General features: G+C 49.1%; 1 protein-coding gene across 2 annotated transcripts in view; it reads left to right on the forward strand.

Annotated features, from left to right (window-relative positions):
- The first annotated feature begins 777 nt into the window (after positions 1 to 777).
- The window catches only part of AGO3 (argonaute RISC catalytic component 3), a 32,273-nt gene continuing 20,652 nt past the window's right edge, over positions 778 to 12,398 (forward strand). Inside the window, exons 1-6 of one of the 2 annotated variants that reach the window (XM_050326445.1) lie at positions 778 to 944; positions 7,307 to 7,478; positions 8,549 to 8,669; positions 9,200 to 9,408; positions 10,592 to 10,728; positions 11,927 to 12,061. In XM_050326445.1, the coding sequence (XP_050182402.1) occupies positions 926 to 944; positions 7,307 to 7,478; positions 8,549 to 8,669; positions 9,200 to 9,408; positions 10,592 to 10,728; positions 11,927 to 12,061 (793 nt within the window). In that variant the 5' untranslated portion in view covers positions 778 to 925. Of the gene's footprint in view, positions 945 to 7,306; positions 7,479 to 8,548; positions 8,670 to 9,199; positions 9,409 to 10,591; positions 10,729 to 11,926; positions 12,062 to 12,398 lie in introns of those variants that run through there. The other variant, XM_050326446.1, reaches the window with a different exon arrangement.

The raw sequence follows: 12,398 nt of genomic DNA on the forward strand, positions 1-12,398 counted from the left end.
TCCTGCTGGCCCAAAGTTCCAGTTCTTCACCTGTTTCCCTGGGGATGAGCCTGTCTCACCATCAGAAAAGGTGACTTTCCGTCACAGGTAGCACTTGAACAAGTCTCAATTCACTGTCCTTATGAAAAATGATCTTCTGGGGGCAGAGGAAATGAGAAAGGTGCCATTGCCTAACCCAGCAGTGAGCCTGGTACATCTGAATCACAGATCCTGAGCTGGAAGGGGCCCCAAGGATCACGAGTCCAACCCCTGGCCCTGCACACACACCCCAACAATCGCACCCTGCCCCTCAGAGCGCTGCCCAAACCCTCCCTGATCTCTGTCGGCCTCGGGGCCGTGCCCACTGCCCTGGGGAGCCTGTTCAGTGCCCGCCCCCCTCGGGGGGTCCGTGTGTCCCACGTCCCGCAGCTCCGGGGAAGCGTCGGCGTGTCCCGGCCCGGCCACGCGTGCGGGGGGTGCCCCAAGGCCGCTCCTCCCGCACGGCCGGACCCGCTCCGGGGGATCCGCCGGTACCTGCGGGGGTCCCCCCGCACCGCCCGGGCCGCGCCCCCCCCGTTCCCGTGGCAACCGCGCCGGCCCCGCGCCCCTCCCGCTTCCGCTTCCCCCGGAAAGGGCCGGGGCGCGCGCGGGGGCAGGGGAAGCGCGGGCGGGATTTCCGGCGGGAGCGGGGCGGGAGCGGCCGCGCGGGGAGCGGGGCTGGGGGCGGCCACGCCACTTCCGCCGCCGCGCCAGGGCCGGCAGCGCCGGCACCGCCGAACGCACCGGGACCGCCCGGCAGCGGCACCGGGACCGCCCGGCAGCGCCACCGGGACCGCCCGGCAGCGCCACCGCGAACGCCCCGAGCGCGGCGGGGGAGCCGCCGCCCAGCGCAGCCCCGCGCCCGCCGCCGCCGCAGCCCCCGAGCGGCTGCGCCCCAGCTCCATGAATGGAAATCGGCAGCGCAGGTGAGCCCGGGCCTGGCGGGGCCCCCCGCGCCGCTCAGCCCCCCGCGCCGGGAGGGGCCGGGAGGGGCCCGGCGGGCACGGCCCCGGTGCCGGCCGAGCGGGTCCCCGCGGGGCCGAGGGGACGGGCGGTGTTTCATAAGCGGAGCGCCCGCCTTGCGTAACCCGCCCCGAGCCGGGACCGGCCCGGGATGGCTCCCCGGGCAGCTCCTGCCGCGCACGGCCCCGCCGCGGAGCACGCTGAGCTTTAGGGCTGAGTGCTGCTCCTCTGGCTGTGCTGCCCCTCTGGGTGCTGCTCCTCGGGCTGTGCTGCTCCTCTGAGTGCTGCTCCACGGCCGCCAGGGTGGTTGTTGCCCAGAGAAGCTGTGGCTTCCCCATCCCTGGGAGTGCCCAAGGCCAGGCTGGACGGGGCTTGGAACACCCTGGGCTGGTGGAAGGTGTCCCTGCCCATGGCAGGGGATGGGACTGGATGGGCTTTAAGGTCCTTTCCAGCCCAAACCATTCTATGAGGATCTTCACATTTTGGCCGTTTGATCCCTTTGCCAGGGAAGCACGTGCTTGGTATTAAGCTTTGTGTTTTAAATGGGTTTTGAGTATCAGAGAGGGAATTTCTGCTTTAGTTTGTTGAAAGAATTTATCTCCAAGGTTGGCAGAACACTTCAGGTGTGGGCAGTGTTTAATCAGCAGTTCCCTGATGAACCTGGATGGCAAAGGGAACGTCCAAAGCCACCTGGAGTTCTGTATCACACCAAGAGGTGCCACAGGTAGTGAAGATATGAGACTGAAGGTGCCAACCCAAGCCATGCCTTTTCACCTCCATTGTAGATCCTTTTGTAACTTACTTGGAGATTTAAAGACAAGGATGGATTTGGCTGGAAAAACTCCCTCTCTCAGCTGCTGCCTGGCTTAATGAGGAGTTGAAAATATTTTGGGAAGATGCAGGATTTTAGCAGACTGGTGGAATTCAGATGATGCACTCATACCCCATGTTAACTGTAATTATAACCTGGTGCAATGGTAGTTGTCTCCTGATAAGCAGATTTGCAAGAGCAGCCCATAAACCCTTTAGTTTCCCTTTGGAATGAGTTTACCTGTTGTTGGGCTGCAAGATGTTGGAGTTTAGCAAATCTGAGTGTTCCTGGTGGGCTCAGCCGGTGTCCAGCGCAATGGGTGACTCTTCCACCTCTGCTGTGTGATGAGGGAAGCCTTAAGTGTGATGTCTTGGGGTGTTGGAACAGGAGGGCACAAAACATCCTTGGCAGAACAAAGGAGGGTTAAAGCTCTGCCATCAAAAGGAGGACACTGAGACGTGGTTCCTTTTTTGTGTGTGAAGGGAAAACATGGGATAGAATAAGCAGGAGAGAGCAAAGATGGGGGTGTGAGTGTCCCTGGAGTGTGGAAGTGTGTGCAGGTACCTCTCAGGTGAAGCAGTGCTGTAGGTGATGTCCTGTTTGTGTGAGAGGCTCAGCCTGTGAAATCTAGAAAATATGGAATTGGAACATGGCTTAAAGCAGGAGCAGGATGTGAAGGTGGCTGCTCAAGGTGCAGGTTGTGTGTGAAGTCAAAATAACTGAGGAATGGGAGCAAAGTGTTCACTGGGAGAAGGTACAGTGGAGGAAAAGCAGCTCTTGGTACTTGAATCCAGTGACCCACACTGCACTTCCACCAGGAGAACAGGAACTGAACTTCCAAAAGGCAGAGACATCAACCAGCTGGGGATGCTCCCTGGTGTAACCGAGCTGGATCAGTGCTGTGTGTGCCTTTATTTCCATGTCATGCATTGTTCCTTCAAAGCTCGCAGTTAAAAGTGTTGAATTGCTGTTTGGAGTTTTTGCTCTGTTTTTTAACAGGCATTTTTAATATTCCATTTGCTTTTCTGTACAAACTTAGGTGCAGAAAATCCTGAGAAGTTGCTTTTCTGAGTTCAGAGTAGTGATCTGGGAGGCCCATTAAAAGTCCCATTTTTGTGGGTGGGGTAGGGGAGGGAAGGGGGTGATTCATAGGTGCCTTCAAAAGTTACTCTGTGCTGTGAGATACAATGGCAGATTTCCTCTGGAGTTGCTGTGGAAGCTGTTTGACTCACAGTGTGAACTTTACAAATTGTTTCATCCTCAGAGCTTTGCTTCCTGGGGCGGGAAGGTGTCAAGAGTATTTCTTGAGCTAATTTTTACCTTCCTGATTTTGGTCTGTGGAAATACCTTCCAGGGAAAAGTCTTCCAGGGTTTGTGTGGGCTGGCATGCTCTCTTCTCCCAGAGCAGCTGGGTATTAACTTCACTATGTGCATATAAGCTGCTGTTTCGAGCTTCAAGCTCTTAGTATTTAGATTTTTTTTAATGGCTCAGAAGCATTTATTGTCTTGTAAATTCTCCCCAAACACTCCAGTGTGTTTTCTGTAACTTCATTAGGCCAGAAGGAGTTACCACACCAGTGTTTGCTTGTGCAGTTGGCAGTCACTGAGCATGGCATCAAAATGTTGGCTTTTTTAACATGGCTTAATACCTGAAACCTTGAAAAAAACCACCCCAAACCCTAAATTGCAAGGAGGAATGTTTAGGAAACGTGGATTGCATTACTCATGAATAATGTAATGCCACCCAGCGAGGCCCAGCAACAGAAATGAGGCAATTCTTGATTTCTGGCAGGAGGGGCTCAGTTACTGAAACCAACGTTTGAATCTGATCTTCCCTCTGTATTTTTTTTAATCTAGAATTAGGTTATTTTTTGGTAGTGTTAGGCTTTTCTTAGAGCTCCACAGGCTGGGCCTCTGAGTCCAGGCAGAGGCCAGGGGCCCTCTGCAAGGGAATCTTTTATTTTTCCCCCTCCATGGGGAGCTCTCCTGGGTGCAGCTCCAGCCTGAGGCCGGGATCTGTTCCACAAATCTGCCTCATGGTCCTGAGCCAGAGTGTAAATTGTATTTTACCTGCTCAGGCCTCGATGATGTCTTTTGGGCTGTTCCATCACCCGTTCAGTTAGAAATTTAGACTGGTTGTATAAACAAGAATAAAACTACTGAGTTACCTCTGGTAATACAGATCGGTTTTGTGATGCTGAAGCCACGGTAGGAGAGAGGATAGTTTTCTGCTGGAAGGCCTTTCTGTAAGGAAAGGATCACGCAAGGAAATCTGCGTTTCCTATGAGCATCCTGCCAGGGCTCAGGATTCTGCTCGGTGCTGTAAGACTGCCGTGCCTGCCAGAGGCTTCAGTGGTCCGTGCAGTGCTGTGCTGGAAGCAGCTGCAGGTTTGGGAGCCCCTGCTCGCTGTGCTTGGGCTTCACTCCGAGCAGGGCTCCTCTGGTTGCCAAGGTGGATGCAGGCGGTGTTTGGACTCGGGCCAGGCGTGCTCCGGGTGCTGCCCGAGGAATCCCCGCCCGCCCGGGCCGTGCGAGCCTGATCAGAACATCGATAATCCCTCGGAGGGAAAGATCTGCATTCAGAGCTCCTTGAAACCTTTAGAGGGACTTCCACAGGGGGCCAGAACCGGGCGAGCTTTAAGGTCCCTTCCAGCCCAAACTGTCCCGGGATGTGCTCCCTGGCTGCACAAAAGCTTTCCAAGAATCTGTCCCAGGCACCAGTTTTAGTTCCTCCTTGTGTGTTCATTGTTTTCTGTTATAAATCAGTTGACTTTTAGTGCTGGGGACTTTCCTGAGCTGGTTTTATGAATTGGACTCTGCTCTGGCATGCTGAGCAGGCTTGGCTTAGAGGGTTTTCCTTGGGTTTTTAGGAACATCTTTGGTGTTTACCTTAAGGGAGCAGACAAGAAAGATGGAGAGAGGCTGTTTACAAGGGCCTGGAGTGCCAGGACAAGGGGGAATGGCTTCCCACTGACAGAGAGGAGGTTTAGGTTGGTTGTCAGGAAGAAATCCTTCCCTGTGAGGATGGGCAGGCCCTGGCACAGGTTGCCCAGAGAAGCTGTGGCTGCCCCATCCCTGGAAGTGTCCAAGGCCAGGTTGGACGGGGCTTGGAGCAGCCTGGGCTGGTGGAAGGTGTCCCTGCCCATGGCAGGGGGTGGCACTGGATGATCCTTAAGGTCCCTTCCAGCCCAAACCAGTCTGTGATTCCATGATATGGCTGTTCCTGATGCTGTAATGGCAGAGTATAATGGTTTCTCCAACACAAAGAAGTTCCTACTCCAAAATTTGCGGGCAGCTGAGCAGGGCAGAGCTGCTGTCTGGAAGCAGGAACAGCAGGAGGAGGCCCCGCAGTGCTGCTGCTCTGACAGAGGTTTTTGAGGCTTTGGCCACTTGGTTTTCGCAGTGGTTCAGTGACTCAGGGGAAGGAGTCCTGAGCTCTGCAGATTGGAGCCACTTGGAGTATTTTTGGTGTGTGTTTATTTCCATGAGTTTGACACAGGACTCAGGCATGAGGTGGGGTGAGTCACCGAGAGCTGGGCAGCAGCTCCGTCCCCAGAGCGTCGCTGCTTATTTGTGTTTTACTGGGCTTTGAGTCACAGCTTTGAAGCCAGTGACACAGACTTTCACAACACACAATCTGGCAATTCAGAGAGTCTCTGGAAAGCGGGATCTTCTGAGTGGGCAGTAATGGCAGAATTGACTTACAGCATGCTCGGGTTTTTTAAGTTAATTTGTCCGAGGGAACATTTGTTCAATGACAGCAAAATAGCTGAATTTTTAAAAATTGTGCCTGAGCGGCGTGCAGACCTGCACTTCTTATTCATTTATTGGTCACTTAATCCCTGATTGCCAAAATCTGGATTTTAACTCCTTCCAGGTTGAGCTGGGCGAGGGGTACACAGGGCAGACCAGACTAAAATAACCTTTTTATCTTTATTTCAGCAGTTTTGTTAGTCTTTCCCACAGATAGGAACTAAATATAAACAAACTATGATGTGTATGTCTTTGGAATATTAAAATGAGCTATTGAGTCCTTTATGCCACTCAAATGTTTAGTAGTAACTGCTTTTTGCATATGCTTATTATATTCTGCAGTGTAGCTGGAGTGAATTGTAGAGCTGCTCGTGCTCGTGTGAGAGTATTAAAATGAAGGGAAAGTTGAAGAGAGCAGATGCTTGGAACAAGTTTTGCATAAGCAGAGTCTGTGAGCGGGTTTTAAATGATGCTTCTTGGTTTCTGTTTTGTTTTATCTCGTGGCTCCACGCCAGCCTTGCTCAGAATTTTTCGGGAGGTTTCTGGGTAGAGCCAGACAAATGTTACAGGGGAGCTTGGCTTTGATGTTCACCTGTTCTCAGGACACAGCTTCCTTCAAGACAGCACAAGTTCTTTTTCCAGGAATTATGAAGATTAATCAGAAGGCAAATAAAAAACATTTTTCCCAGCACTTGACATTTTAACTCTGCAATGAAAACGAGTGGGCTGGAATCGCCTGCGTCACCGAGTGGGAGGAGAGGGGAGAACTTTGCACTCACTCAAGTGCTCTGTAAATCAGGGCATTTGTACCACCAGCAACTTCTTATAATTCAGGCTACAAAGCATTTTGGGTTTGTTGTTGCTTCTTGACTGGAAAGAGGTATTTTTAAGTGGAAATACAATTCTTGGAAATGGACTGTGTTTACTACTGTGTTTGGTTTGTAAGGCATGAATAATGCAGATCTGGAATGCAGGATTCTCATCTAAATGGGGCAGAGTAAATTAAATAGAGGAGAATGGAACAGATTACTGGGCAGGTGTTTTTAGCTGACTTTCAAAATACCCATCTCATTGCAGATTTGGATGTTTCTCTGAGCAGCTCTGAGTGTTCTCTAGTCTGTGAGTAATCAAGAGTTTTACAATCCTGTGTCTTAATCTGAGTCTTTACTCTTCAGGCAAATTGGCTTCGTGGGGGCAGTTAGACAGGAGGTAATGGTCTTACTCTTCATCCATTTTCAGCCAGCAAAGTTCAAGAATAATCTGTCTTCCGAGACCAAGCTGATAATGGCACTGAAATGAGGAGTTTGTCACAAACCATGTGCGTCAGTCCAGAACTACTAATGCATTTTTGTACTCTGCAGCCACTTTGTTATTACCAGGGTGTTCAGGACAGACTGGTAAAACTTCCTCTGATATTTTTGCGGGGTGTTTTTGTTGTTTGTTTTGGTTTTTACCTGGTTGATTTTTGTTTAGGAAATCTCCTAACCAAAATCTCCTGGTTTTATTCATGGTAACCACAGAAGCTGAAGCTCATCAGTAAAAGAACAGCCCAGATGTGGGTGGAGGCTCCAGAATTAAAAATGGGCAAATGTTTGTCTGGAATTCCACGGGCAGCAGGCTGTTGGATGCGTGCTGTTGGAGGCAGCTGATTTCCCAGTTTCCTGAGTGCTGGCTGTGCTGCCAGCCTGGCTGTCCTGGGAGCTGGTTCAGGGCATTGTCTGTTGTGCTTCCCTCCTAATCTGTGGGTTTTTCCTTCCGCAGGACCCGTGGGGGCACAGCCCCTGCTCATGGTGCCCAGACGTCCCGGCTATGGCACCATGGGCAAGCCCATTAAACTGCTGGCCAACTGCTTCCAAGTTGAAATCCCAAAGATTGATGTCTACCTCTATGAGGTGGACATCAAACCAGATAAGTGTCCTCGGAGGGTGAACAGGTGAGAAGATGAAGTTTGTCTTGATAATTGTACCAGGGTGAATGTTTAGGAGCATCAGGAACCTTGAAAGGGAGAATTCCTTCCCCCAGCGTCCCAGCTGGGAGGTGAAAGTGCTGCTGCTCATTTAGCTGGAAGTGGAAGTCAGTGTTTATCACCTTCCTGAAGTACTTTGGGTTAATATTGCCTGGCCAGGAAATGGTGCCTGGAAGCTGCTGCTGTGCAGGAATTTTGGTTTGCAGGTGCTTAAGGAAGGTGTTTCCATTCTGTAGAATAAGGGAATTGTGTATCAAGTGAGATATGGTTGTTGTGCCATGGAAGCACAAAGGCTCCCCAAAGAATTCAGATCCTGAGGGCAGGTTTCAGTCAGAGGTGTTGCAAAAGCCTCTCTGGTTCTACTTCCTACTTGCATCGAGAAGCCTTTTTTGTATAAAAATTTTATGGTGTCTTCAAGTCTAATTTCAGTGCTTATATCAGATTAATCTTTATTGCCATCAACTTATAATAAAGCAAGGGAGATGAATTGTGTGCAAATTTGATCAGGCTTTTACTTAATTTTGTGGTAAAAACTCTGGTTATTAAGGACTTAAGGTCAAGACTGTTTTGTTAGGGTACCACATGTTTGTAACCAGTGTAGGCAGAATTCAAAACTCTTGTTAATAGAGGAGCAGGTGAACATTACTGCCAATCATACAATGAGCTGGCAGAGCTTCCAGTTGTGAGTTTGCACTGGTTTTTATCACAATACCATCTCGTGGGTTTCTCCCAAGGTAACTGTGTCCTTGTTTTCCCTAATAAAGGTGACACAAAGGCCTCAGTCATTTCTAGGAGTTTCTGAAATTATTTCAGTTCCAATATTTCCCAATATTTGAGCATTTGCATTGATTGTGGTTTATTATTTATTATTTAGTATTTATTATTTTAGTTGAAGTATGTGAAGCTCCTCTTGGAATTCCAGTGGGTGTTTATAATTCACTGAGTGCTGTTTGTTGAAGCTACTTCAGCAAAACATGGAGGGGGTGGGAGCCAGATCCTTTTGGAAACATCTTCAGTGTAAATATCCCCCTTTCCAGGGACGTGGTGGACTCCATGGTGCAGCATTTTAAAGTGACAATATTTGGGGACCGTAGACCGGTTTATGATGGGAAGAGAAGCCTCTATACAGCCAATCCACTTCCTGTGGCCACTACTGGGGTAAGATAACTGGGGAAACGTTATCCTGGTGGCAGCTTCGTGGGAAGGAAAAAGAAACAACTTCTAATATTGCTGAGTTCAGAAAGACTGGAAGTGTCCTACAGTATCTGTACTGAAACTGAGTCCTGCTGTATTTCCTGCAAGTTCCAGTGTGTGAAAATGTGCAGGTAATAGTTGCATTCAGAACCTCCCCTAGGATTTAGCGGCCACTTTGTACAGCAAAATCTGTCAAACACTCAGTTTTGCAGACTGCAGTACGTGCTCTTACGATGAATTAAAAGAGTCAGACCACGTTTTTTCTGGAATGAGGAGTTTCTGGTTCAAGGGGACAACAAGTGACGTGATTCTCTTCTGTTTGGTCAGGGCCCAGCTCTCTTCACTCTGTGCATTTGATAATGTATTTTATCAAATGTGCTTTGCCCTCAGTGTCTGAGTCTGTGGTCCAGTCGTGGGAAGGAGTGGAAACTCAAGGCTACCAAACTCCAGGTTAAACAGCTGGGTTTTATTTCTTTCTTTCCTCCCCTGCCCAGGTGGATTTGGATGTGACACTACCGGGAGAAGGTGGAAAAGACCGTCCCTTCAAAGTGTCAATAAAGTTTGTTTCTCGGGTGAGCTGGCACTTGCTGCATGAAGTTTTGACAGGAAGAACCTTGCCTGAGCCTCTGGAACTAGACAAACCTATCAGCACTAACCCTGTTCATGCTGTCGATGTGGTGCTACGACACCTCCCCTCCATGAAGTAGGTTCACTGTCTTCCTGCAGTCTGTCTTTACCTGAAGTATCCCCACTGGGACACCTTCATCCCTGTTTCTTCACAGGTGAAAAGGAAAGCTGCTCATTCCCCTTATGCAGCACAGCTGGTGAGCTGAATGGGGAGATTGGTGCAATTGTGTACAAGCTGTTTCTGTAGGCAGGGCAGGTGATGTGTGTGTGAAGTGATCAGGGAACAGGAGGCATTTACAATAGGCCTTAATTGCAAAGCCGAGAGGTTCCATGTGCTGGAGCTCTGCTGTCCTGGGTCTGCTCAGCTTGAGCCCAGTGTCTGCACTTGATGGCATTGACTGTGGAAAGGCAGGAGTCTCTTTAATCCACTGACACCCATCACCAGTGTGAGCTTCTCAGGGCTGAAATACATGGCTGGGACTTGAAACCCATCCTAACCAAGTCTCTTAGTTGTTATTTTTATCTCAGAACCCTGACATTTAGAGGAGTCAATTTTGCTTGATTTGGTCAGTGAGAGTTACTTTTGAAGTTTGCTGGCTTTAGGCACCTGGGTGGCTTTGCCCTGATGGGTTTCACTGGGTGTAACTGGCTCTTAAAAAAAGGGCTTGTGGTTTGATGGGAGCTAGTGTTCCTCAGCTTCCCTGCAGCTGAAGGAAACATGCAGATGTTTCTCTCTGTGCTAATGCCTGTGATTACAAAACTGAGGAGGTGTGGAGGTTCAGGAGCAGCTGTTTTCTGCCAGACAGAGAAGCAGTAGTTCCTCTAGCTCTTTTTTTCCCCCCTAGCTTTGGCTTCTGTCGGTGTATCCTGTATTCAAAAGTTCCTTAGTGAAACGGGCTAAATGGTATTGGAGGGTCAGGGCAGTATAGACAGGGCTGTTGTACAGACTCTGCTGTGATGGAGACTTCACCTTCTTGAAGTAGGAGATCGGGAAGGGTAAGTTCATTTAGTTCTTGATTTGCTGTAAAAACTGAAAGTGGTTGTGCGTTTCTAAAAATAGTACGTGTTTTGTCTAAATTTGAAAGCACTGCAGTGGGAACAGAAGCATTCAGGGTGTATTGTTTAAACTTGCTTCTTGGCGCAGATTCCTGGTGCACAAAATTCCAAAAAATAATAGTGCTGTGTGTTTATAATCTCGATTGCATAAATTTTACATTTGGAAGGCAGGAGCAAAAACGTGTGGCCACCTGTTTCACCAGGTACACCCCTGTGGGCCGCTCCTTCTTCTCAGCTCCAGAAGGCTATGACCACCCCCTGGGAGGGGGCAGGGAGGTCTGGTTTGGATTCCATCAGTCAGTCCGACCTGCCATGTGGAAGATGATGCTCAACATCGATGGTAAGTTGAGATTCAGGGCTGAGCTTCTGACCAGACCTGGATGGGAACAGCTGCCTAGAAGTCCTAGTCTTTTTTTTTCTCTGGATTTGTCATTGTGTCAGTGTTTGAGCAGAAATTTAACTGCCATAAAAAACCTAATATTCCTGCACAGGAAGGAATTGCACATGGCTTGTTTTCCTGCTGAATTTCTGTATTGGTCCATCCCCAGTGACAGGGGCAGGTTGTCTCTGTGCAGCTGTACACTGAGTAGTGCTCAGTATTTCCAAGAAAACTCTGTAAAACGTATCCCAAACACTTCTGTGAATAGGGCTGATTGGGTTGGGCTTTCTTATGCAAAAGCAGATCTGCTCTGCACACTGGATTGAGCCCCAGATGAATGGATCTGAGAGCAGCGGGTGCCTGTGTGAGACTCCTGCCTTCCATGAGCACTCGAGTCTGTTTAGTTTTTAAACCCCCATTGAAAAGTGCCAGTGGTGGAGGTGCAGGTGCTGCCTGAAGTTTCCTCTGATTCACATTCAGTTCTCACTGTCTGAAATGCTCTATAAACCCAGGGTAAACAGTCTGTCTTGCTCTAGGTTAGACAGTCAGGTTGTGTTTCACGTCTGTCTTGGAGCAGAATAAAATATCAGAGATACTGAGCTTTCACACTGAAAATCTGCAAGTCCAAGGGTCAGAGACTGGAGTGGATCAAGGATTGCACTCCCCAATATACCAACACAATTTGTGTGCAGTCAAAGTAGTGCTCATGGCTCTGCCAAATATTGGTTCAGTAATTGAGTAGATTGTATAATTGACAGAATTATATTGCATGTTGAATGATGTTAGCTTTTAATATTAAAAAGTGCAGTAGAGAGATATTAATCCTGTGTCTGCAGCTCCGTACAGAGGTGAAGGGGAATGTCTCTCTGGGGCATTGCAGCTCTCTAGAAATAAGTGTTCTCTGGGGGAAAACCCTTCAAACCCCTGAAATGCAAAGTAGTGGCAGGATGACTGTGCTGGAGACTGATGTGTCACCCTGGGCCCTCCACTGGCATGTGGATACTTCACTGTGGCAGGGTTTGCTGACCTGTTTTTAAACAAGCATTTTTCTTGAGGTTTACGTGGAATTCTAAGGAGCCTCTTCGTTTATGTCCTGCTTCACAACACTCTGACTGGGTTTGGGGTTTTATTTTTACACTCAATATTTTGCTCTCTGTAGTTTCTGCCACTGCCTTCTACAAAGCACAACCCGTAATTCAGTTCATGTGTGAAGTCCTCGACATTCATAATATTGATGAACAACCAAGACCTCTGACTGATTCTCATCGGGTAAAATTCACCAAAGAGATAAAGGGTGAGTAGAAATGGGTCTGTTTAGTCCCAGGTAACACAATCAGAGTAATCCTGAGGGATTTGTTTTAACTGGAAGCCTGGCTAGCATGCATCAGAAGGGCCTGGAACTGCCAAGGGAATTGCAGTATCCATGTTTGCAGTTCCAATCCTGAATGAAACAATGCAGCTCTGCGGAAATGAAAGCTGAAAAACATTCCCAGTGGCTTAGAGGGAAAGAGAGAGCATGTTGTTCATTGCCTGGGCAGAGGTAAGTGGCTGGTGCCAACCCCTCCTAAGCCAGGGTCCCTGAGGCCACCTGGCATTGTGTGTGGGCTCCTGCTGTTCAGATCCTGTGGCAA

The sequence above is a fragment of the Myiozetetes cayanensis genome, unplaced genomic scaffold (assembly GCF_022539395.1).
Source record: "Myiozetetes cayanensis isolate MyiCay16 unplaced genomic scaffold, myiCay2020 scf31, whole genome shotgun sequence".
Taxonomy (NCBI): domain Eukaryota; kingdom Metazoa; phylum Chordata; class Aves; order Passeriformes; family Tyrannidae; genus Myiozetetes; species Myiozetetes cayanensis.